This window comes from Musa acuminata, chromosome BXJ1-7 (assembly GCF_036884655.1).
Source record: "Musa acuminata AAA Group cultivar baxijiao chromosome BXJ1-7, Cavendish_Baxijiao_AAA, whole genome shotgun sequence".
NCBI lineage: Eukaryota > Viridiplantae > Streptophyta > Magnoliopsida > Zingiberales > Musaceae > Musa > Musa acuminata.
In genome coordinates this window covers 5099345-5122756 of record NC_088333.1, presented here as the reverse complement: position 1 = coordinate 5122756, position 23412 = coordinate 5099345, and the positions used below count along the sequence as shown (strand labels likewise).

The window sequence follows — 23412 nt, the reverse complement described above, 5'->3', positions numbered from 1 at the left end:
CTATCCTTTCTTGACATAAAGAGTCATATCTGTTTCACGTCAAGGTGATGAGCAAGCAACAATCTGATTCCTGTTAGGACAAGCCCACATGAAGCAACTTAGTCCCTTCTATTGTACCCGAGGGGATTCTCAAAAGACATTATTCATTAATCTATACCGCAGGCATGTCACAGATAAAACAATGGAGTACACACACGGGATTCATGCATTCTTCCAATTGACGTGAAAATGTCACTTCTAAGTTCATCAAATTTGAACTCCTTTGACAGGCAAACACCAATAACAACAAAGAAACGTGTATCCCATGTTTCCGATGGATCACGCATACGTCGACTCTAAGCATGAGTCAACCAATTCCAATAAGTTGGGATTCTCCAGAGCTGCCGCAACTCGTTCTTTGTCGTTTAACTGCTTATTCACTAAGAATGAGAAATGAAATGATTACAAAAGCTGGTACCAGCAACGAAAATAAAGGTGAGGTCAGCAGTTTAAATAGGAAGAATGCATTTACCTTCAGCTTCAGTTGCATGTCTTCCTGGAGCCACCCTGATATCCACCTACAAGAAAACGTAGATATTCAAAGAGCAGATCAAGATTTAAATGCATGATCAACATTAACAATTGTCTCCCACATTCCGAGTAGTGGGTTAGAACATTCTACTGTTGCAAATCTAGTAAATAGTACCAAACAGTTTGTCTACAACTTTACCTATAATATTCTAATTGTAAATAGTACCAAGGCTTACTCGTACAGTTCCAGTAGACTAGGCTGTGAAATCTAATCCCCGATTCTTCTGAGTTTAATTGGGGCTTGCAGTAATGATCCGTACTGAACTACTTGAACTGTAGACAGGAGTTTATGTTCTTAAAGCACCTATAAGAAATTGCCCATAGATTCAACTCTTCAAATACAATGTAGCAAGTAACTAAGGCAATACAACTCCCGCATTATATGCCTAAAACTACATCTAGTGGCATGAAGGTGGGTAAGGAAAACACAAGTCTTGAAGTTGTAATCTTGCCTTATATGTTTCTGATATTGGTCTCATATCATGTGCTGTTAGTAGATCCATACATGAATAAAGTAGTTGAACAATGGGCAATATTTGATATCAGCATATCCTGAATAAAGTATAGACCTATGCCAACCTCCAGAGATTGGTTGACAAATATCCATAGAAATTTGAACCAATTGGGATCTAATTTGTATGTGATATACCACCAGTACAGTATTGTCCGTATATATCATTGATCTGGTACTTGTGCTCCTATTTAGCAACTGTCTTGAGATCAGGATAACAATAAGGGTAGGCAATTAGTTCAGCTTAGGAATAGAAGCAGAGCTATAATAAATAATAATGGACAGCATTTCTGGTATTAGTTCCCTTGTTGAGGCCCGTTCCATTCAATCTGCCACCGAAGCATCCAACTACAGCAAAACATAACTCATTAACCTAGCCTCCATCATCATATACTGGTCTGTCATGGCATTCATCTTTCTGAAGCCAAGCCACTCATTAAAAAATCAGCACCTGGAAAACCCTGTGCCAAAGTGCATTCCCTTTTCAGAGAAGTTTACTAGCTTCACAGGGATAACTGTATTCTCAAACAATCGACCAACAGAATTCCACAATCACCAGCTTGGTAAGCCAACTGGCACTCTGGCAAACACTCAAAAAGACTTGGAACCAAGGGAAGCAGCTTTAATCAAGCTTCTCAATAATAATATGTTTTTCCTTTTGAACCAATATATGTATCCTTTTCGTTGTGTCACTTATTCCTCTTCCATCTTTTTTTTCCTTTTAATTCCTCTTCCAACTTAATCAAATAACAACATCTTCCTAGATTCATGATGTTCATATTCCCTTTCCAAACACTGCCTTTGTAGGATGTATTCCCAAAGGTATAAACAAATGATTTTAAGGTACCCTAAAACTGAAACAAGGACTATTATTTTAGATGAATCTTAACTTGTTTGTGTACCTAGATTCCATAGCTGACCCTTTTCATGTATATATTTCAACCCAACATATTATTTTCTAGACTTCACCCGCTTATATTATATAAATCTTGACTTTATTAGTTAGGAATCGTTCACGGATAAGTTCTTTTAGTGTTTCGGATGCCAAAACCTTCAAAAAAAGCGTACCAGACACGTATCAGCATACCATGTTTTGGTACACAGGTATGGGTCAGGTACTCGGTACAGCATACATACCTTGGTCAAAAGCATGGGTTTTGATTTCAATCATGCCAGTCAGTACAGAAAGATATTTAGCAACTAACCATGGATTTTAATTTTGGACATGTGTCAATACAGACCCATATGTACCAGCCTGATGGCAGATTGACATGCAGATCGAGTAATTAGGCTTGATCCTTTCTGAAACCAAGTTTACCACCTGGAAAACTTACCGTATTAAGTCACTGGGTAGTAAGCTTGCTAGCTCTGTACTGTCCTGAATAATTAGCTTATAACACGGTAGTAAGCTTGCCAGTTCTGAACTGTACCAAATGATTAGCTTATACCGTGGATTGATCCTAACACCTAAAGGATCTGGCAACCGACTAGTATCAGTACCAAACTAAGTTTTCTAATGCTTAATTAGAAGTATGAGGACAAAAATGGGCACTATAAACTTCTACGTTTTGGTGGAGTATACACCTTAAGATGACAAATTTGATTGGGTTCACTTTGGTTGAGCCACTGTATCTTTTGATGATCATCAGATCATGTTCGGTTTAGATTTAGGCCCAACTGTAGCCCAATCCATATTGGTAGCAGGTTGAAAGTACAAAGTTCCAAAGGAAGCCCAACAAGTTGCTCAATTAATCTATCAGGTCAAGAGGGTTTGGTTTGAATCCAAAACAAGCTTATGTTGTAGCTTATAAGCAGCAATGGTCATGACTCTTTTAAAGTCCTACATCTAAAAGGCACATCATCCTTCTTACTAAAAGATCTGGTCTGAGAAACAAACCTTGTAACGAGAAGGAAGACTGCGCATAAGCTTTACACGAAGGCAAAGTCCAATAAGCGTAGCCATACTACAATGCTCAATTGTTGGAGTAAAAGTGACCCTGCATAAAAAGTAAATAATTCTCAGAAAACAACTCTCATAACCATATGATTGACCAAATGACCCTATGAAAGTGCAACAAAATGTTGACTTGCCTAACATAACTCTGCTTATCATTGGCTTCAATCGAGTCCTCTGTTACCACTTTCAACTCTTCCAACGAATATGGATGTTCTGGGTCCTTTATATCTCTTATATAGTCTCAAAGTGTCAAGAAAACAAAGTATTTTATACATTAGAATACATGCACTGAAACAAAAGCAAAGATACAACAACAATCCATAATGTTCCAACTATTTGAACTCGGCTACATCGATCTTTTACAGCATTGAACACTGTACAAAACAATATTCTAATAAAGTCTTCTTAGATATCCCTCTACCTTTCCTTGCACCACCGGTACAAATCATCTCACTTCTTTTGGTAACAAGATTCATAGATCTCCTAAGCACATGTATTTTCTCCAATTTTATCCTCTATCGGACGTCGGAACTATACCTAATTGTTCATGATATTTCTTTGTTATCAATCCTAATAACTCCACATATCCATCTCAACATTTTCAACGACACAGACACTTATTAATCATCCAACACTCAGATCATAAAGCACAATTGACCCAACAACTTCATATGAAAATTTTCTTTTAATCTAAAAGGAATTCAATGATTACAAAAAAAACTCTTGATAGACCTCTCTACATTAATTATCCATCATCAATCTCTCTATTTTTTGACACCTAAAATAATAGTATGATGGTCTACCTTGCTCACTTACCCTTAGATTGCAAACCTTATCTGACAAATTTTTTACACAAAATATTACTGATGGTGCACCTATTCACTCATCTTCTGTTGAGGGGTTTGAAATTTCATCGATTTGTACCCAAAATATTAAGGGTTTACCTAACAAATACCTGACTCGTTCACCTAAGATGAAGCATTTAAAATCTCATTACACAAATTTTCAGTATAAGATATTGGTCTAATGATGAAATACCTGAGTCACTTGGTAGTGTACTATACTCACTCACTTGCCAACCTTAGACAAATGGTTCAACACGTCAGCTATAGATTTGAAGATACTGGTCAATTTAGCTAGTAAAGACTTTAACTGCTAATAACAAGATCTCTTGATCAAATCTCATCTTCACCACTTAACTTTAACAAAAAGAAAATCTTCATCTTATTAAATAATTAATTCAAGATATCTACTAAAGCTTTTTGTCCATCTAAACTTAAAATCTTTAGTTTTTCTTTTTAATATTACTAAAATCAAAATCACATCTCATACATTCAGCCTTAGTTCTATTTAATATAGAAACCTTAGCTTCCAAGATTTGTCTCTGTTCCTCACGTTTAGAATTAATTCTATTTGAACTCTTATTAATTAAAATAATGTTATCAGCAAATGAATTATAATATGGAGGTCAATTCTATATATGACTAATAAGTTCATCGATTACCAATCTAAAAGGATAAGGACTTAAAATTGATCCTTAGTGCAATCTTATACTATCAGGAAACTCATTAGATACACTGCTTAAAATTCTAATACTAATCATTATATTATCATACATATCTTTTATATCATCAATATAATTAGTGAGTACCACTTCTTTTTATAAACCCACCATAATACAGTTTTATGGACACTGTCATAAGTTTTTATCTCTCTAAACTTTTTCATTAGTTGTGCTAACAAATAGCTTCTACTACTGATGCATATACCCAAATTAATTTTTCAAAACACTTCTTTTATAATGTGAATCATTATCTTAATTCCTCTATAATTTAAACAATTTTAAAATCTCCATGTTCTTATAAATTGGTACTGCAAAGCTCTTGTTTTATTCATTAGGTATCTGTCTAAATCTTAAAATTTTATTAAACAAACTCTTCAATGAAACAAAAGCAAAATTAGAAAGCAGGTAAAACATCAACATTAATAGGTTATGACAATATCATAAAAAGCCAACAAGTTCTGACAGACCATTAAGAATACAATTATGTGCCTAGCACAATATAACCAAAAGCAGCAGATCTCATTCCCATCATATAAGTGAATAACAACAATCAATGTTGCTAAGGAACAAAGAACATTAGTACAAATGCAAGAATTGGAAACTGATTTAGTCTTACACCTCATGGTTAGGACCATTAGGTGTAAATGTGCGCACCTATTTTTTTAAAAATAGCATAACAAGATCTTCCCAACACAACAATGTTCTAAAAAAAAACACTATGACAATGTTAATTGGTGAAATTTCTTAAATGTGACAGTTCTCAACTAAAATGTTCATATTCTATTGGACATCATAATAATAGTATCGGTGAGTCTTTTAGTAATCTGATGTTATAGATGAACATTACATGTAATGTCCATTATGTCTAATGGATATAATGTCCTATAGTGAGCTTAAACCGCAACCAAAAGGAAGATCTCCTGCCCTCATCAAGCCTTTACATTTTGGCAAAATTACATGTATGTTCCTACAAAGTCGGTAGCTTCAGAATTATCCCTCTAATTTAGTTTTAGCATGTATCCTTAGAAACCTAAAAATTTGCATATATAACCCTTGCACTTAGGTCCATCAGATTTGAGTATTAGTTGAAACTCTAATTGATATAACCCTCGTAAAACTAGTTATGAACTTGTGATGTAAAGAATACTAGGGGCATATTAGGTACTTCAGACTTGTATACACTTTTTAGCTCAAAAAGAACTATGTTAACCACAAACAGAAGTGGTTAACTTGAGTTCTCTAGATGCATGTTAAAGGGCAGGTATGTGGAGGATCTTAACATCTGGAGGGCTGTATTGAAATTTGTAAGGGTAAAATGCTATTCCACCATAGAAAGATATGCAAAACTCATATTCTCTATGCTAATCCCTGGTTTGCCCTAGCAAATCTTTTCTATATATTTGGCATCACTTTTGCAAGATGGCATTGAATAGCTAGCTAGTGCAAAAACTCAGTCGAATCACCCATGAAGCCTTCTTAGTTTTGAGCTAATCCACAGCCAAAACCATAATGGTGAAAAAAGGTTAGAAAAATGATGGCAATTGAAATGTTCTTTCTAAATGTTTGACTAGAGAATAAAAAATAACATCCAGAAAAGACTTTTGTTCACTTACATTAGTAGGTAAAAGCTAGGTTGAAATTCAAACCACCTAAACCTACACAACCTCAATTGAAACCCAGTGTTTTCAATTTGAAACTATATATAATTACCATTGGTTTGCATTACCCATTTCACGAAATTTTAAGTTTCAGTTAATAACTTCAGCATCTGCTTATATACCTCAAGACGTATATTTTAGCATTCAACCATACAAATAATCTAGATGACCACATTGTCGTTAGATGCATATGTTACAAGTCATATCATGAGCCAATTTCATGAGTGGTCTGCCAACAGAGCAGCCTAGAAGTGTCAAATCCTATAATGTTGAGGACAACAAAAAAATAACATCACAACTGATATTTATATTTCAAAATTATGTCATGAGAGACAGAGAAACCCTACACTGCTAATCAAATTAAAGGCTTAAATTAACTAAGATTTTAGGAAAAGATGGACCAAAATTAAAAATCAATTATCTTATTATGCTTGCCTCATGACACTTAGATCAACTTCATTTTCATATGTACATCTTAACAAGCTTCATTCTGTTATTACATTATAATCCGTATATATGTTTTTTATGTCACTGTTGTCACAAAACCAAGCCAGTTCAAATTATTAGGAAGAAGAAAAGCTGAAGAACCTGGATGACTATTCGTTTAACCTAGAAAGGACATCAGAATGGATCAAAAGATGGTATATAGTCAAACATGTTTCAGGAAAAGGATACCAAAAATTTCTTGTTCATCAATCGGCTCCACTGCATACTCATCTATGACGGTTGGCACATTGCGAGCCCGGCGTTCTTTCTTTTTATAAACTATGGGATTAGCATTGAGCAATCCAACCACCATTTCTTGTATTCTAGCCAGGATAAGCAAAGAGTAAAAGTGATGAAGCTCTGTCTTTGCCTTGTGCTTCCTGTAGAAAGAAAGTTCACTCAACCATCATCATAAGTTAACAACAAACAGAATTGAATAAACTGACAATATATAAAAACATAAAAAAGAAACACCCTCCACTTCTAGATTATACAGATTCCATTACGATGAGAAACAGAGGCGAAGTGTGAACCCTAAAGCTGAAAAAAAGGTTTACAGCTAGCAAAAAAGTCTGCATTCACTTTGCATATAGACTTTAATTAACTCAATTCCTTGCTGAGCCAGCAGTATATCCATATTATTTCCAGAAGATTTGTTTAGATCTTAAATGTTGCAAATGTACATAAAGCATCACAAACTATTTGAATTCAAAAGAGTATTTGAAAGGAAGTAGCAGTTATATCTCATGGTTAAGGCCAAAAAGTAGTCATCTCTTATTTGAATGAACAATAATTTTATTGTTTTGTGTTTTATTCTTTTTTCAGACTTACAATGGCTCAATTGGTCTCTCTATAACTCAGGAATCTCAACTCAAGACTGATGCTTACTGACTATAAAAGTGATTGAAATAGGAATTCTGAGTTCCTAATGTCATATTTTTGTTGATTTGACCTTGTGTGAACTGTAACATTTGTATTTTTTTTTCAGCATCAAATATTAAACAACAAACCCCAATGATTGAGAATAAACTGAGTGGTGAATTCTTTTTGCTTCAATATATAATATCTCCATAGACATTGTCCAATCATCATTATTTAACAATTAAAAGGGTGTTTATTCAAGTAATAACAACTATGATTATTGGGGTACAATGTCTACACTCTATGAGGATTTTTAAATCAAATCAAACTAAAACTCATTCTTGAAGAATACTCTTCATCCAACTTGCGCACGAGACCATTCTCTAAATTCGGACCAATAGAACAATATCACTACCCTATGAACTTGCAGAATCAAGTTTCACCAAAAAATAAATTTTAAATAAAGGAATGAGACTAGTCAAATATAAGGGGCGGAATTGACACAATGAAGAAAGAAAGAAAAGGTTGTTGTTTTATTTAGAAGTTCCTCATGCACTACTCCACTTTGCTTGGGAACTCATCATTATCATCATCAATATCACCACCATTGTCAAAACCACAATCAAACAATATCATGCAATGCAAGACGAACTAGTCGTATGGGAAAGGAAGGTCGGACAAAGTTGATGAAACAGGATCAATCAAATGAGCCAGGCTCTTTCAACTCCAGAGTTTTCCGTTGCTAGCACCATCTTCCGCTCTCGTTCGCTCGGTGTTTATTGTTTTATCATGATCTCACACCACTTCCCCTCGGAATAAGATTCGATCAAGTCAAATTGGAAGTAAGAACAAGAATAAACAAAATATCACTAGACCTCTCCCTTTGGTTCTTTAGGTGCCACCAACATGTATAATCTGTGGACATTGAATTAGAAGACAAAATCTGAAGAAAAAACAGAGAGAAATAAAGAAACATATTTTGAGAGTGAACAAAATAGCCTCACAACACAAGGCACGAGGTGTCGAATGATCGGGAGGGGAGAGAACGGGAGACAAGAGGAGAAAACAGGACAGGGGAAGAGAGAAGAGAACAGGATGAGGAAGAAGAGTACCAGAGGGGCGATGAAGCAGAAGCTCCGCTCTTGGCCGACGGCGAAGGCAGAGGAACCGAAAAGGCTAGGGCTCGTAGCCTCGTCGCGAGTGAGGTACGTATGTACTTTTATATTTCATTTTGTGCTGTGTTTTTTTTGTTTTACCTTTTATACAAGACTTGTGGAATCGACTCAGTAAACTCGAGTCAAGTGGTACCGACTTTATCGAGGCCAATCGCGAATCGAACCGAGCCGATGAGAAGTCCGGTTCGGCAAGCGGGCCGAACGCCAGGCTTTATCTGGACCGCGGGAATGTTCGATCCTACGGTCAAAATCGTGACTTTGGTTACCAATGTTCCCAAAAGCAATGCGACGAAGCCCTTCGGTCTTATCAAGAATCGAGAAGATGATCAAGAAAAAAATGTATTACAAAGACACATTCCTTACAAACAGCGCTAGCTGTCCTTAATAAATCAATGACTGTTCGTGCATAAATGTTCGACAGAGCAATATAGAGATGTAAAAACGAATGGCATTTTCGGCATAAATGTTCAACAGGGAACATTGTTCCTGAATCACAAGTAAAATTTATCATCTGGCTACGAGATGTCACCCGCCTAAGAACTTGGAACTCAAGTCATATCTTGTTTGTGCCCTCTTTTAAGTTCAGATAAATCCTGAAAATTTAGCAGAATACAGATTCAGCTGCGTACAAAAGTCATCAACAAAACCATGGCACAAGGCTACAGAAACACCTTTTCTCTCTTGCGCATCAGGCACAAGCCACCAGATCAGGTGTCTCGGCTTCGACAGACAACAAGGCTTGCCGCACCTTTCCCACCCAGGTATCCAGCCGATCACGCAGAGAACTTATTTGAGGAATTCCCAAAACCCTCGGCTGCACCCAGGAAACATGGACTGTGCCCTCCACTTGATCAATTATGCCTTCAATGAGGTGAACCTATAATAGACCATTGTGCCCATGATCAATGTAAGGCAGAAACAATAAGAAGGTTTGACACGCATCTTGGCGACCAACTAGACATTGCAAAAACGGAAATATGTTCTTAGATATGCGTCCAAGATGACCAAAAACCCTGAAACCACAATGCCTAATGATAATCTTAGTTGGGAGATCTTTCGACTTATCATGCCCAAATCAACATCAAGGCACCATTAGCAAATCCATTTTAATTGCAGTGGTAAGGGTCTATGAGGTCAAACCCTGCGACTAGAGCTTCAGCCCTGACTCCTCCAGCCTTCTTTTCCATCAGAAATATGCAAAAACATTATCTGAATGTGGCACTACAAACAAAATACAACACGAACAACCCATAAAGCGCAACAATTAAGTCAGGCTACATCAATCTTTTCCTACCATGAAGATCAAATTTCCCCAACTAAATAATAGTCACACTACAAACGAAATACCAAACAGAAATTTTGTATCAAGAAAAAAAATGCCATCAGCTAAATAATTTCCAGAGAAATAGCTATAATTAATTCACAGCCTGAATGAAATCATCCTGCTGATGTAACTAAAACAAAGCAGCCACTTCATTCACAATCATCATGCACAACAGGAGTCAGCAGGAACAAGAAAAATACAAACAAGAACTGAACTAGTTAACCCCCATAAAAAAGCATATAGAAAGAGGAGAAACAGGAAATACCCTCCCTAGGAGAGACAGATGCAGAAGTGAAGAGAAAAATGATCTAATTCCTGCGCTTACAGTTTGATTGGTCTGATGATGGAAAAATCAAGTAATTTGTACTAGGTATCCTGGTAATAACCATCAGAAACAATCAAGAGATCATCATCCATGGGGCCTACTGTCCTGCCAGCACTTTGATTAATTGGTAAGTATGAAGCAGGAAAAAAGAAGGTTAGGCATAGGAGTACTTTATTTTAAAAGCTGAAGAAAAAAAAAATTATGCTTGTAAGATTACAAGCATTCAACCAACAGTCCACGTTGAGTTGGTTGGGCAAGCAATTATTACTACTTCATATGAGGCTAGTCATGGGCTCAATCCATTGTAATAACAAAAATTTCTAACACAATGGTTGGCAGTGCTAGACTCAGTTGCCTGACAGATTTAGTCAGTATCGTGGCTTGATTCCCAATATGATGTTCACTCGGGGTGGTGATATTGCCCCGAATGCCAATTATGTAGCAGGTATAACCAGCAAAATGCCCACCATCTTTTAGGTTCCAGCTTCTTGGTCCTCGTAATTGACGGTGGAATGGTTGGACCTTCTATGGCCTGAGCTCTAACGGAAAAAAAAAAAAGAAAGATTCATGAAACAAAAAAGTTCCAACAATCATGCTAATCAACCAAACAAGTACCGCATGCCTACAAAATATGATCTTACCAAATGTTATGGGCTAAAACACCAGAAATGAGATAAATATAGAACAAATAAATAGACATCCATAATGGTGTATTCCCTAGCATGAAAAACCAAATTACAAAAAACTGAAGTGAACAGGTCAAACACTAAGGTGGACATTTTGTGCTTCCCGCTTTCTTCCAGATAGCAAAATCTACCTACTAATTTGTGTAATAGTTTATAAGAGAATGCAGAATTAGGTAAAAACTTACAGAGAGGCTTTTCATAAGAAGATATTCCACATCCTCAATCGAAAGTTTAGTTCGTTCAGCAATGACACTCAATGGAATGGTTCGATCTTCAGATGGCCGACTACAAGGAAACAAAGTGCAAAAGCAAACAACTGTATTACTGTGGAGTCACTTTGAAAAGTAATAACTTCATAATTAAATGAAAAATAAGCACAATTAGCAATAAACATGAGCCACCTTTAGAACAGGATTAATCTTTTCTAGCAGAAATTACCTTGAGATGATTTCCATCAAACATAAAATATTAATTTTTTCAAGTAGTTTCTTCTCATTCTCCACTAATGCCGGCTGTGCACATAAAGCGATATTATGTACACGACAAAGTTCTTGATAGCGAAGTAGGTTTCCACTGTTAAAAGCATGAAGGATATGGTAAAGCCACTCCACATTGGTCCCAGTCAGACTATTGATCTGCAAAACATCAAAAAATTATCAATTAACTAGAATCAGCACTCACTTTAAAAAAAATGAGATAGGTAAGCAACATCATGCATGTTAGCTTTATGCATTCACATAACCAAGAAAAAATTAGAGTAAAAGCAAAAAAAGAATTAAGAATTGCACCATGCAAAATAAATTAAGCTCTTTATAGAAGTTTCCTTTGTTTTGCATTTTCTCCATAAGATATCTCCATCACTTTTGAATTTTATATATTTGTTATTTCATGTACTCCTGAAATCTTGAAGTTTCGTATAGAGTACTGATGCAAATTAAGCGAGAGGGTGCACAGGCGTCTTGATTTTTTAAGGGTTTACACAAAAAAAAGGTATATGAAACTACCACTTTGGTCCAATCTACAGGCAGCTCACTCATGAGATTCTTTTCATATTTGTCTCTGAAGTTTAAAAGTCCAAGCAAATCCAAGTGTTGAGATGTATAAGTCGACTTTACAAGATGGATATCTATATGACTCCAATTACAAGGATATTATAAAATTCAAAAACTAGGTGATGCAAGAAAAGCTGAAAAGTAACCCTCATAAATGCAGGTGTCCCTTGCATCATATTATTGCACTGTTTGCTTTATTTGTTTGTGGAAGTAACAATCTTCCATGAGGCAGCAAGTAGAGCGAGAACAAGTAGTCGATACAAGGTCATTGCAGGAATAAAGATATCAGAGGCAAGTGAGGCTGGAAGAAAAAACATAAAGGAGAAAGACACCAAAGAAAAACTACATAAGGTATAAGGATAACACTGTTTTTATTTAGAAAAATTCCATCATAGATTCATTCTAAAAATCCAGAAATGATCATTATTATGGATAACTAAAAGACTTGAGAAGAGTTTCTCTTCCAAAAAGACTAAGGAGATAAATCAAATGAATGTAAATTCTCCTAGCAGCCACTGATTAAATAAGACAATAACTGCCTCTTCTAGTACTCGTTAAAAGATTTTCATCCAAAAAGAAACCAAGCCATAAGCTTCATTCCCAGTGCCATTTAGATTGTTTTGGAGACATGCAGCGTTTCTTTTCTGCTAACCAATGTTTGAGTCCAAATAGAACTCTCAAAATGCATTAGGAGAAAGTACTGAAGGTCCTGTTGATGCCACACAAACATGAACAGTAATTGAACTCTAAAACAACCAAAGACTCCTAATTAGAATCAAATCTGAAGCTAAGTTATTGACATAATTGACTAACTAATTTAATGTGAATATGAATTGACTTAACCTGAATTAAAAATTAACCTAACCTACCAAGTATTGATTTGTATAAAACTGCACCAATCGCTTCTATTGTGCAACATTATACCGTCGTGATTGCATTGTGTAGCTAAGATCCTTCATGTTCAAGATCTGGTGTAAAATGCCAATTTAAGCTTTATTCAACTGTATCATCTGGCAAATCAGCTGCAAACTTGTTAACACTAGTTAGTCACCACCAATGCTTGTATCCATCAATCTAAAAACTATAAAAGTAGAATCCCACTTAGAACCAATTAACCAACTACAATATTGACTCTGGGTCCAACTTGAACATGAAATGATGTAGCCATGAAACTAAAGACAACAGGTGTTCCCTTTTAGGATAGAAATTGTGTCATTATTTTTACAACTCCAGGAAAAAAATCAATAAACCAATACTGCATTGGTTTAAGTTGCTCATTTTTCTTTTCCCTCTCTGTAACTCTAACTATAGGTAAAACTTGATCATGCTTCATGTATAATTATCACTAGTAAATAATAGAGAGTGATCATATAATCAATTGTCTAAAATGAAAAATCTGATTCTATAATTAATTGTCTACAATGAAAAATCTTTCTGTGCCAGTTTCTATCCATTTCCTCTTAACTCTTATATGCTTTCTCCTGCTGCTCACACCAATGTTTCATACCATAGCCTTCTACCTTGTCAGCCCTCTAAATGTCTTTCTTAATCTTCTGTTTTCTGCCTCAGTGTTGGAAAATTATTAGTATAATACTACCAGACAAGACCATGTCAGTCTTGAAAAACATTATCAGAAATAGATTCCAAACCAGGAGTTCCAAGGCTCACAAAATCTGGACCGGAACCAGCTAGGGGTGATAAGATCAGGATTGGCTAGAGAACTCAACAGCCAAATAGCATTTGTTACTTTATTCTGCAATAAGCCTGAATAACTTATTTGAAAATATCTCAGGAAAAAAATTAATGATAAAGTTAAGCATCAATAGACACCTACAAAAACTCTCCAACCTCAAAATCATGATCAGACTAACATAGCATAGTTCAACATTAGATACGAAAATGAGAGTATGAGACATTTATTTCTTAACTCAAAACCAAATAGCATTTCCTCTTCTGTGCATATATCATTTGCTAGTTTAAAGTAGTCTTCAACTATTCCCAACCTTCTTAAGAATAATAATTATTTTAGTAGTACACTATAAGCGGTACCACTAACTAAGAACTGCTACAGAAGATTTCAGAGTTACCCTAGAAAAGAAAAAATCATTTGCAAATATACAAACACCAACTTGTTTGACAAAATCTATAACTACAATTAAAAGTTCTCTAGAAACCCCTTCTTGAACCCTGTCAAAAATGTCCTAGCAAACTTTCACTTCGCAGAAGGTAACTCAAGAGATATTTTATTATTTAATGCTGAACATCAGGCTTACAATATAATAAAAGCGAGGCTCCCTTCTTTTGTTTTCCACATCGTGATAGCAAATTGCTGAAGCATCGATACATGTATGATAAAAACCTAAGGAGCCTTTGGAATAAACAGGCACTCAGCTCTAACATATATTAGTAAAATCCTTAATTAGGAAATTCTGGCAGGTACTACAGAACGGTAAAAACAGTTGGGACAAGGCTATTGAGTTGCCATGTCTTATAAAATGTCACACGTAGTAATACACTAATACGGTATTAGTAATACCTATATTACATTTAAAAATTTAGGTATTAGTAATACCTATGTTGATATTAGTAATACCTATATTACATTTAAAAATTTCCAACTTCCAATGCAATATTTGACTATAAATACTCATTTATGTACTGATTTAAAAAATAAAATATTAGATTATGAAAATGGTTTATTAGTTACTTAATATACACAGCACATAAAAACAAAATAAAATCTGACAGTTTACACAAGTTGACCATGCAAAACTCTGTATTATGCATGAAAATATCAACATGATGACAAGTAATTAATACACAAAGTGCAGAAGATTTCAATTTGAATAACCAAAAATAAAGGAGACAAAACAATGAGAAAGTGCTATAATGTAAATTAACAATTATAAGTGTCCTCTATATCCCGACACATTTTTTTTTTAAAAAAGGTCATCTACCATCATCAGCTCTTAATTATTAGTAAAACTCTCTTACAATTGGATGAGCAAGCAATTCCCCGAAATTGAATACGTTATCACCGAGCAAGGCAGAAAGGGACAGATCAAATGCCAAATCCTGAAAAAAGGAAACAGGTAATAACTAAGATGAGATCAAGCTTCAACTGAAGGAGTTCCAGAACTAAGATGTGCAAGAACTCGAACACTTTTAATCATTAGATCAAACAATATTAACAAATTATGGCGACATAAAAATGGAAAATAATTTTTTTTTCCATTTCTATCAAAAAACAATAAATATAATCCTTTATTCCACTAGAGAACAAATTACCCGGGACTGACTACACACCATCGAACTTTCATAACTGATTAAATATTTAACAAAAATCACTTTAGTCAGGCCAATTTGTGACATCAGGCAAATTTGTGTCAAAGAATCAGAGAATACTGGACGCATAACTTGCTTTCCAACTTTATACAACACACCTGGTTTTATTTAGTCTAGGAACTCTGAGTAAGAAAAACAAGCTTGCTAAAACTTCTTATAGCTGAAAGCTTGATGTTCGTGTTATCTCGGTCAAGAAAATCGCATCTTTCTGTAAATGCTTTCTGGTCATTTCCCATAAATAATGTGATTATATGAATAGAATAATTCTCTTATAATTTGGTGGGAAAAGAAGTCACAAAACATCTTGTTCTATTAGTAGTAGCATGGCACTTCTTTCTTGTCGTTTGATATGGCTATCAAATTTGCTGGTGAATCACATGAAACCCACCTTCTTCTCATCTTTAAGATGATATTTTGTGTTTCTCATTCTCTTTCAATTTTCTGACAAGTAACAACAAAAAAACAGAATGCCCATGCTTCTTCCACTAATGTTTGATTACTTCTTACAAAGTTAATAAACTAATAAAGAGAGAACTTGATTATCATCAGTCTATGTTTTGTGAGAAACAACAAATTATATCATGTTTTTCCTTCCCACACCCATGAAAAGCTTCAGTTAATTATGTGGGTCTCTCTTCTATCCATCACATTTTAACCTGATGACAGAAGCAATCAGACTGCATTTTAATTCAGGAAAAAAGTCCATATGACCGATGACACTAAACAAATTATATTAAGAAATTCAAACAAGAAGGTGGATCCATTTCCACTAAACTCCATCAAGAAGACTGAGACATGTGATGAGCCAATTAAAAGTTATTATATAACAAATTTACAAATAATGAATCCAAAGGTACACCAAGTTGTTGTCTGAGATACCAATAACTAGGCAAACCATAGGGACCCACATAGTGTCAGGAGCTAGTACATATCTCCAATTATACCTCAATAATTTCCAACTGCCAAAGAATGCAATTGCAAGTAACAATACAAATCATGTGTATATTATGTAAACAAGTTTACTAAGTGAGAAAAATCCATCCAAATACATCTCCTTTTAATTTTCAAACTTCAAATGAGTTGCTGGAGCTGTGTGTTGATATAGCCAAAATTACTTAGGTCCATAAGAGAATCTCATGCCCAAACTTTAGATTGAGGAGACTCAGATGTAATATGCATAACACCCACAGGCATACAAGTCTTTTCCTTAATTTAGCAATATTTGGTCTTCTTCCTACCTGAGTCAAACTTATTATTAAAGCATATGCGACAAATTTCATCATATTAAATACCATGATATGCCAAGCATCTTGCCAAATAAGGACCAATCCAACCAGGTAAACAAATATGATGTTCAACTATATTTTAATTATTTTGTGCAAGCCAAACGCCACACTCCCTACCAGGTTCTGATTTTGGTATCAAATATTTTAAAATATTTAGCCTTACTTCAAACTAATTTTATCCTCTTCTAATTAATTTCTTTCTTTTGAAATTCCCATTATTCTCACATTTATATCAAACTTCCTAATATTTTCATTTACCAATGATTGCTGTTTTGACTTCATCTTACCACAACATCTTTCCTTTGGTGACACATCACTACCTTTAGACTTTCCATGATTTTCTTACGTTACTCTTTGATAAAGATCAATTAAAGCCCAAAACTCAAAGTTGAGTCTCCTTCGGTTTAGGTGGAGTCTGTACGTGTTAGGTTTTAGTTCTCCTTTTTTGTATTGTTGGAATTGATTTTATGGATATTTTCTAGATTTAAATTGTCACAGGGATTTTTATATGTTCTAGGTATTTTCGAAGTTATTTTACTATCATATTGGGAAATGATACTTTATCAGATTTGAGTATTTTTTGTTTAGCTTTAGAAAGGATTCTTATATTGAGAAACAATCTACTTTCAGGTTTGGATATATTTTAGTTAGCTTCAGGAATGAGTTAATATGATTTAATAGGATAGGATTAGATAGAGATTCCCTACCTTTTACTTTCGGTTGAGACTTAAGTATTTTATATTATAAATATGGGTTAAATCCTGAACCTTGTAACATGAAATATAAGAAATTTTTGTTTACGAAAACATTTGAGTTCTCTAGGCCATGTGACATTCAACAACAACAAATCGTAATGTCCCAATTATGTAGGGTCAGCTGCATGGATCTTCTTCCACCATTGAGTTTTACCCAAATCAATATCCTTTATTGAGTTAAGAACTTTTAAATCAATTATCTATAATTTCTAGCAAAGTCTTTTAAATCTCGCTACCCTTTCTTGCATCATTGATATTGATTGTCTCGTCATCTAAATGCAGCATCAAATAGGTCTCTTCGAACTTGCCCATAACAGCTTAGACAGTTCTCCCATATCATTTTTTTTTCCTCCTTATTGAGCATAAGCCATATGTACATCACACCTAACATTTTATATCCTAGTTTAAGCAAGACAGCAAGAAAAATACCTACTCCATCTATTATCAAAACCTCTTATAATGAAATTGTGGCTTCACCTGACAACCACTAGCTTCCTTGATAAAAAGGGAAGTCTGATGCCAAAAAAATTCTCATTCACGCAAGGCTGGCATATCCATTTTCATCTTCCAGCCAACATGCCAATGACCAAATAAAAGCACATAAAAATAAGGTTATAATAAAAAATGCAAGTAAATTGCAAGCGACATTAAAGAATGGGTAGACACTTAAGCATGATTACTTGATAAAATTTTACTGAGTACGTAGAAAAAGCTAACTACACAAGAACAAAAATCTTCAATTAAGTTTGGCAAAACAAAATTTTGGTTTTGACATATCCATAAAGAGAAGAAGTGATATACCAACTTGAATGATTCCGAAAGTGTCTCTACTGTAGTGTAGGCCAAATGAAGGAGAGTGCTCTTATAGAACTCAGCAAACTCTTGACGAGATTTATGATACTGAGAGGACATCCAATAATACTTAGCATGAACAGATGGATCAATGTCAGTCATGCTATCTAGTGTACTCTTCCCTTGTTCCAGAAGCCTTTTGCACTCCTTTTGATTTCCTATTTCCAGATTAATTTCAGCTATTTGCATATTTACATAAACGATAGTTTCCTCATTCTGCAAGTCCCTTGTGGCATGCAACTTCTCAATTATTCCATCTAGATAGCTGATTGCAGCTTCTTTTTCTGAATACTGATGTGATACTACAACAGCAAAGTGTGCAAACTTCAGGAGATTGATTTTTGTCTCAAATTCTGCAATGAAGTTATGATATAGTTGTATAAGGGAATCACCCGCCTGAAATCATGCAAAGAAAACGTAAAGGTGAAAAAGATAGAGTATGCATTCAGACATCATACATAAAAATGATTAACAAGATAAAATAAAATAATAAGGTTACCATCAATGAACATGAGAAATCAGTTTCCAAGGCATCTAAAACTAACTGATATTGAGCATTTAGGTAATTTTTGGGTGAGATTTGGAAGAGAATGAGAGTGACAAAGTGAAGGAATGCAAGAGATAAGAAGAAAAGAGAAAGTAGAGTGCATTTAATCAGTCCAAAGAGGCCCCAATGATTCTCTTTGATTGGGATATAACCGTACAGGGGCGATAACAACTTTATATCGGGCAACAAGCCCAGTACAAGAAGGCTACTGGGCCGTAACACCCATACAGGGCTTCAACTGCCTATTTTTAAGTGGACTACATCCCAATCGATGGTCAAATGGATAAATAACTATAGAACCATACCGAATTAAGCAAACCTTGCTTCTAGCCATATCAAAAATTGCTACAATGATAAAATAAAAGAATCTTATAAGGGAGTGCACAGCACAATTCAAGAATGAGTGTTAACAATGTAGAAAAGAAAACAATAGCACTGAGAAACATGACCAACTATACATAAATCTGATGGGGGAAGACATCAAGGAAAGTTGGGGACGTTCTTAATTCAATTGTAATAAGACTAGTGGCTGGAATTTAAGTTCTCCTTGAGTCCACAGATTGGTGAACCATCAGCAACATATAATTATAAATAACATAGTACCCCTGGCATTGGTCAAAACCATACCAAAAATCAAGAACTTCACGTTATCTGATGCTAAATGGCAGTCTGGTCCTCTTTCAGGTTCTATTAAATAGAACTACAATCAGAATGCTTTAGTGCACATCTCCTCAATATTTAGCCAAAAGTGAGAAACAAAGTCAAATTTGGGGTGGCCGTATCAGAAGGAAGAATTCAATAAAATTGGTTATTTATTAACAACTGTAGCTGATAACACACGTTCCCAACACTGATCAACAGGAATCACACGGATACAGGGTTACATATTTGTTGAAATTTCTATTTTATTTAAATTGGGAGAGATGGCTGAGTGGACTAGAGCGGCGGATTGCTAATCCGTTGTACGAGTTATTCGTAGGGTTCGAATCCCTCTCTCTCCCCGCTCGCTCTGATTACTTGATACTTCAGATTTCGAAGGAATTCCGATTCTTTTTTATATATAGGAAAAGTGACTTGCAATCGAACTTTGTTTTAGAAAATAATTCATCAATTAGAGGTGCAAAAATCAAATTATTTTTCTTTATAATGCTCGATCTTTGGCTTTCAGTCTGACTTATACCCACATAAGTAACATCATCCGACAAATCTAAATGATGCATACTGAAAGCCCCAAGTTTGCTTCAAATCCCACGGAGCGCAAATATCGGAAAGAAGATCAAACGCACTGGAACCGAATCCACTAGGCCCTAGAACAAACAAAGACGCGCAAATAGGAGTCGGAGAAGTGGCGGACCTGGACGACGGCCAAGCGAACGAACTGCTCGAGCTTGAGCGTCAGCTGGTGCCATAGCTTCCGCTGGTACAGATCCGCAAAGGCGCTGTACCAATCGGCCAGCTCCGGCTGCGCATGCCTCTGCGCTTCCAGGTATTGGAGTGCCCCCGTCAACGATGGATCTGCCATCACCCTCGGATAGAAGAGATTGAAGACGATTCTCGGCGAAGCATCAAACCCTGTGTGTTCCCTTTCCCCTTCCCCTATTCCGGCGTGGACGTCGAGATACGGATCCACCACCGCTGTCCTATTTCTTGCAGCCGGTTGGATCATACGCAATCAGCACAGCCCGTCCGATCTGAAGGATCTGATGAATCAGGAAGCCACGGGCTTCGGTGAGTTAATAACCGTCCGATCTAAAGGATCTGATGAATCAGGAAGCCACGGGCTTTGGTGAGTCAATAACCGTCCGATCTAAAGGATATGATGAATCAGGAAGCCACGGGCTTTGGTGAGTTAATAACCGTCCGATCTAAAGGATCTGATGAATCAGGAATCCATGGGCTTTGGTGAGTTAATAATCGTCCGATCTAAAGGATCTGATGAATCAGGAATCCACGGGCTTTGGTGAGTAAATAACCGTCCGATCTAAAGAATCTGATGAATCAGGAAGCCACGGGCTTTGGTGAGTAAATAACCGTCCGATCTAAAGAATCTGATGAATCAGGAAGCCACGGGCTTTCGTGAGTTAATAACCGTCCGATCTAAAGGATCTGATGAATCAGGAATCCACGGGCTTTGGTGAGTTAATAACCGTCCGATCTAAAGGATCTGATGAATCAGGAATCTACGGGCTTTGGTGAGTTAATAACCGTCCGATCTAAAGAATCTGATGAATCAGGAATCCACGGGCTTTGGTGAATTAATCCACGTACAACCACTTAAGGGTTTGGTTGGAAGCATCTTTTATTATTTATGACGTCAAATGATTAAAAATAAGTAAATAATCAAATAAAACGATTTGAAGATAAAGAAAGATAAAATATTAAAATAGTTTGTAATAATATTTTAAATATTTTTATAACCGCCTGAAATATTTCATATTATATGCCAGTTGAGGGAATTATACAAAATAAGAATGTGATTGATAGTTGGGAAATTATATTTAGTAACATAATAAATTTTATTAGAAATGACATCAACTATAATATTTTTTAACAAAAAATAATAATTATATGACTTTCTTAATATGAAAATAATATTTTATATTTTAAAAATAACACGAGAAAAGTCATACAGAACATCAACCTTGACGAACTTATTCTTTTTCTGATTCTATGAGAAGCTTATTCCGGAGACAAGAAACAGATACAGAGGATGATGTTCTTTGCCGTCTTCTTGTTCATGGATGTCGAAGACTACTAGTAACTGGTCAACCCTGACAGCAACAGTAAAGGTACGTTGGCTGGGGCCCCGCTTGACAATACCCTCGTCGTCCACAGTAGACTGTGCACTTGTCGTCGGTGCAATACGGCATGGGGCCGCAGGACACGATCGGTTTCGCAGCCACCTCCATATCTACGTACACAAGCAGAAAAAGAGTTAAACAGATCATATTATATATATATATATAGAGAGAGAGAGAGAGAGAGAGAGAGAGAAGACAAAGCTTCTTCACCTGCGGAGATGATAAGAACGAGAGCAACGAGGAGGAGAGCTGAAGGAATCGGCTTGGCGGATTTAGTTACAGCCATTACGGAGATCGCCTTTGCTGGTGGCTTCAACTCATCCCATCTTAGCTCGTCTTTTATAGACCGGTCGATAAAAGTAGGGTAAAGGGAGCGAATCTTTTTTCTATTTTATTATTGCCAGCATATAAAACGGGTTATTCGCTAAAAAAATTTAATAATAAAACTTTATCTATTCTCATATTTAGTTTTTTATCAAAAGAAATTCTTTTTTTTTCATTCTAGACTAAAATATCCTCTATAAAATAAAATAAAAAGATAATAGATGTCCATTGATCATAGACTCTAGTTTTTGAGATTGAACTGATTTGATGGACCAGACTAGATTTATTGTTTAATCTAAATCAAACTAATTTTATTAAACTAGATTGATTTAATAAAACTCTAAGTATTTAATTTATTATTATTATGGTCTAGATTGTTCTTGGTCATAGTGATCGTGGCTACGAGCCTCAATGATGAGCAGTTGCTAGTATCGTCATTCTTTTTCTCATTTACGTGATCATTGTTATCAATAAAACTATTTGTTGAGTCTTGGAGCCTTGTAGAGCCTCGATGATCAACGATTCATCGTTGTATCCTTATTTAACTGTGTAGCCTCATTGAATCACTATACTTAACACAATATTAGTAAAGCATGTGTAGTGTTATTGAAGCCTCGCCATTGTCCTTTGCAATATTATTGAAGTGTTAATTGCATCGGCTTATCGTTCGGTACATCTTGAATTATTCATCCAACAACAACAAATATATAGCATTAAATGAATACATGTTTATAATTTCATAGTATTAATTTTTAATATCGTTTAAGTATATGTTATTTATGAGTAGGATAGTATTTTTGGCAAATGTGCCATAATATTATAAGACATTGTAAACTTGTGATAGTTTTGAATCTAAAGTTATCATTTTGTAATTGATGTTATAATCCTTATTGTATTTTTATTTTTGATAATATTTGTAAAGTGAATTTTAGGATAATTACTTGTTGAGATATGTTTTGCTCGGATCACCACATATCAAATTTCATTAATTACACTAAAATCATCAAAAAAATTAAAAAATTGGTATTAATCAACTTAGAATCATGTCTTAGTAGTTTTTAATAAGTTTTGATCGGTTATATTCACTATAACTCGAGTTATACGTTAAAATTAAAAAAAAATGATACTAAACATATTAAAATTATGTTATGATTATTATAAGAAGTTTCAATAGGTTTTAACAAATTACTAAAATTATACTCGCATTATACTCGATCATAAATTTAATCATGCACATCCTTTATTTAAACAATCCAACAACCTAAAATAACATCCTTTATTTAAACAATTCAACAACCTAAAATAAAAATAAAATAGAAAAATTGAGACTACA

The 23412-nt window shown here is 35.0% G+C and overlaps 2 protein-coding genes across 3 annotated transcripts; both read right to left on the bottom strand.

The window, feature by feature from the left end:
* Positions 1-126: 126 nt before the first annotated feature.
* LOC135678407 (protein AE7-like) lies at positions 127-8872 on the bottom strand. Its single transcript, XM_065191183.1, has 6 exons — positions 8720-8872; positions 6936-7126; positions 3173-3278; positions 2979-3078; positions 512-557; positions 127-419 (listed from the first exon to the last, which is right to left on the bottom strand). The coding sequence occupies exons 2-6, from the start codon at positions 7057-7059 to the stop codon at positions 319-321; spliced, it is 477 nt and encodes a 158-aa protein (XP_065047255.1). The 5' UTR covers positions 7060-7126; positions 8720-8872; the 3' UTR covers positions 127-318.
* Positions 8873-9210: 338 nt separating this feature from the next.
* Positions 9211-20634, bottom strand: LOC103990433 (26S proteasome non-ATPase regulatory subunit 13 homolog B). Of its 2 annotated transcripts, XM_065191181.1 has the most exons (7): positions 20309-20634; positions 18357-18803; positions 15164-15244; positions 11556-11752; positions 11303-11402; positions 9454-9659; positions 9211-9375 (listed from the first exon to the last, which is right to left on the bottom strand). In XM_065191181.1, exons 1-6 carry the CDS (start codon positions 20618-20620, stop codon positions 9471-9473), a joined length of 1326 nt encoding a protein of 441 aa, XP_065047253.1. In that variant the 5' UTR covers positions 20621-20634; the 3' UTR covers positions 9211-9375; positions 9454-9470. The 2 variants fall into 2 exon arrangements, with proteins under 2 accessions (XP_065047253.1, XP_065047254.1); XM_065191182.1 differs by lacking the exons at positions 9211-9375; positions 9454-9659 and adding an exon at positions 10576-10970.
* Between the last annotated feature and the right edge of the window lie 2778 nt (positions 20635-23412).